The sequence below is a fragment of the Nestor notabilis genome, unplaced genomic scaffold (genome assembly GCF_000696875.1).
Source record: "Nestor notabilis isolate BGI_N333 unplaced genomic scaffold, ASM69687v1 scaffold17046, whole genome shotgun sequence".
Lineage (NCBI taxonomy): Eukaryota > Metazoa > Chordata > Aves > Psittaciformes > Psittacidae > Nestor > Nestor notabilis.
In genome coordinates, this window is record NW_009931618.1 from 544 (window position 1) to 2549 (window position 2006).

Below are 2006 nucleotides of genomic sequence, written 5' to 3' on the forward strand. Positions count from 1 at the left end.
CAAGGATCACCTTCCCCCCGGATGTCCGCTTCTCCCTGGTCGACAACAGCTCTCTGAGCATCACGGAGCTGCGTGTGCAGGATGAGGGCAACTACACCTGCAAGGAGGTGCTGAACAAGACGGACCATGAGCACAGGGTCCAGCTCCTGGTGGCCAGTAAGTCTGTCCTGCGTCCGTAATGCCCTCCCCTCAGCCCCACAGGAGCCCAGATTCATTTGCAGTGGCGGAAAACCAATGTCAAATAGGGCGAGGTGGCCTTGCCCTGCAAAATCTGTGGGCAGGCTGCTACTGCTCAATTACACGTTCACTTGCAAGCACCAAGATGTGTGTCTAAAAGGTCTGTCAAGGGTCAGTTGTGTGGGATGCTGAGGATGAAGTGCCAGCAGTTAAGTCTTCATTATGTCTCTTCAGTTCCTTCCTCGTTGGTGATGATAAATTAGTATTTGGACAGATTCTTTCATATCCTGTACTTGTTCCTCTGTGGTCCTTCGCCTCACAACGTGGCTGACTTGAGCCTTCATAAATGTTAGGATGGGGGCTGCTGCTCGCTGCCTTGTTTCCCTTGGCTGAAACACATGTCTGAAATAGATGTGCTGTGCTGCTCATTTCGGTGTGAGAATGGAGGGACCTCAGCTGACAAGTTGTCTGTGCCAAGTCTTACAGTTCAGCCTTCTGAATTTGATGGAAACACCACATTCCTTAAATTTACTGCTGGGAGCGTGCCAGCACAGGCCATTCTTGCAGCTTTTCTGTCCTGTTGTGTGTTTTGGTGCTCTCTTCCATCTCTGCTTCGTTCATTCATTCCCTTAGAAACCTTCACAAGCACAGGCTGGAGAGCTCTCAAGTCACTTTGCACACTGCTGGTGCAGGGCCATTATCCTCCTTGGATGCCTCATCTCTTCTGTGGAACAGCCCCCTCAAGATCAGGAGGTCCTGTGGCTGGTTCCGTTCTTGGACCCTCCACCAAGTCGAATCAGGTGTGACCTGGGCTCTGACGTGCTGGCCTCTGTGCCAGCCGAGCCCACATTGCAGGGTTGAGAAGAGGGAAGGCCCGTTGTCACTTTGTGTGTTGAGGTGACACTGTGCTCTTTCAGCCCTGTCCTTTCAGGCTGGTCTTTCCATCAACGCCTGCCGTATGTGGGACGTGTTTTCTGTTTGCATTCAGGGTGTTCCTCCCTCCTCGCTGTTTGGCGAAGGGTGCGTGTTGTAAACGTTGTGCCTGTTCTGTACAGATTCAATCTCAGAAAGTCCACATTCCCTTCCTGTGGCAAGGAACTTGCAGATGAGCTTTGCAGGGTCACAGCGAGCTGCAGTGAAGGACTCAAACCCCAGGCTGCTTCAGAGAATATATATGTAGGCACAGCACTTAGGAGGGGGAGCCCTAGTTCTGGAGCACTGGTGCAAAACCTTCACGAGCAAAAGATGTGTGCCAAGTGTTGGTGCTGTGCTCTGAGCTTCATTTATTAGCCTGGAATTAATGTGTAAATTAATTTCCAAAGGTTACAGGGGTGATCTGGGACACTGCTGTGCCCTGAAATAGGCGAGAGAGGTGTTTCTGGTGGCACTTCGGATCAGCAAATGCTGGAGGTTGAAGCCTCTCAACTGTCTCATGGGTTGTACTAAAAAGTTCTCTTTTTGCTTAACACTGCATTTAAACCCCCCACAAGCAGTAAAGTGAACATTCTAGCAACACAGCAAAGGTGCAGCCCTGCCCTGAGCTGCTGGTCTCTGTTTGTTTTGAATGGGAAGCACATGGTGTGAAGGAAACCTGCAATTGCACACCTCTAAGGGCTTTGTATGGATGTGTCCAATGTGACACGAGCTGCTGTTGGCTTTCCTGTGGGCATGAGATCCTTTTTGCTGGTGTGTTGTGAGGTTTTTGGTCGAGGGAGGTTGGAGGTTTTTAGGTTTTTATGGTTTATTACCACTTTGGGAACAGATCTCTGTTAGCATTTAGACACTAGAGTCATACTGGGAGAGCCTGGGAGCCCAGGATGTAAAGCACC

The 2006-nt window shown here is 50.4% G+C and overlaps 1 protein-coding gene across 1 annotated transcript in view; it reads left to right on the top strand.

Moving 5' to 3' along the window:
- VSIG10 (V-set and immunoglobulin domain containing 10) overlaps positions 1–2006 on the top strand; it is a gene marked incomplete at its 5' end in the record, with an annotated part of 7238 nt that overhangs the window by 145 nt on the left and 5087 nt on the right. The window contains one exon of the mRNA XM_010016000.1: positions 5–156. Coding sequence (XP_010014302.1) covers positions 5–156 — 152 coding nt within the window. The remainder of the gene's footprint in view (positions 1–4; positions 157–2006) is intronic.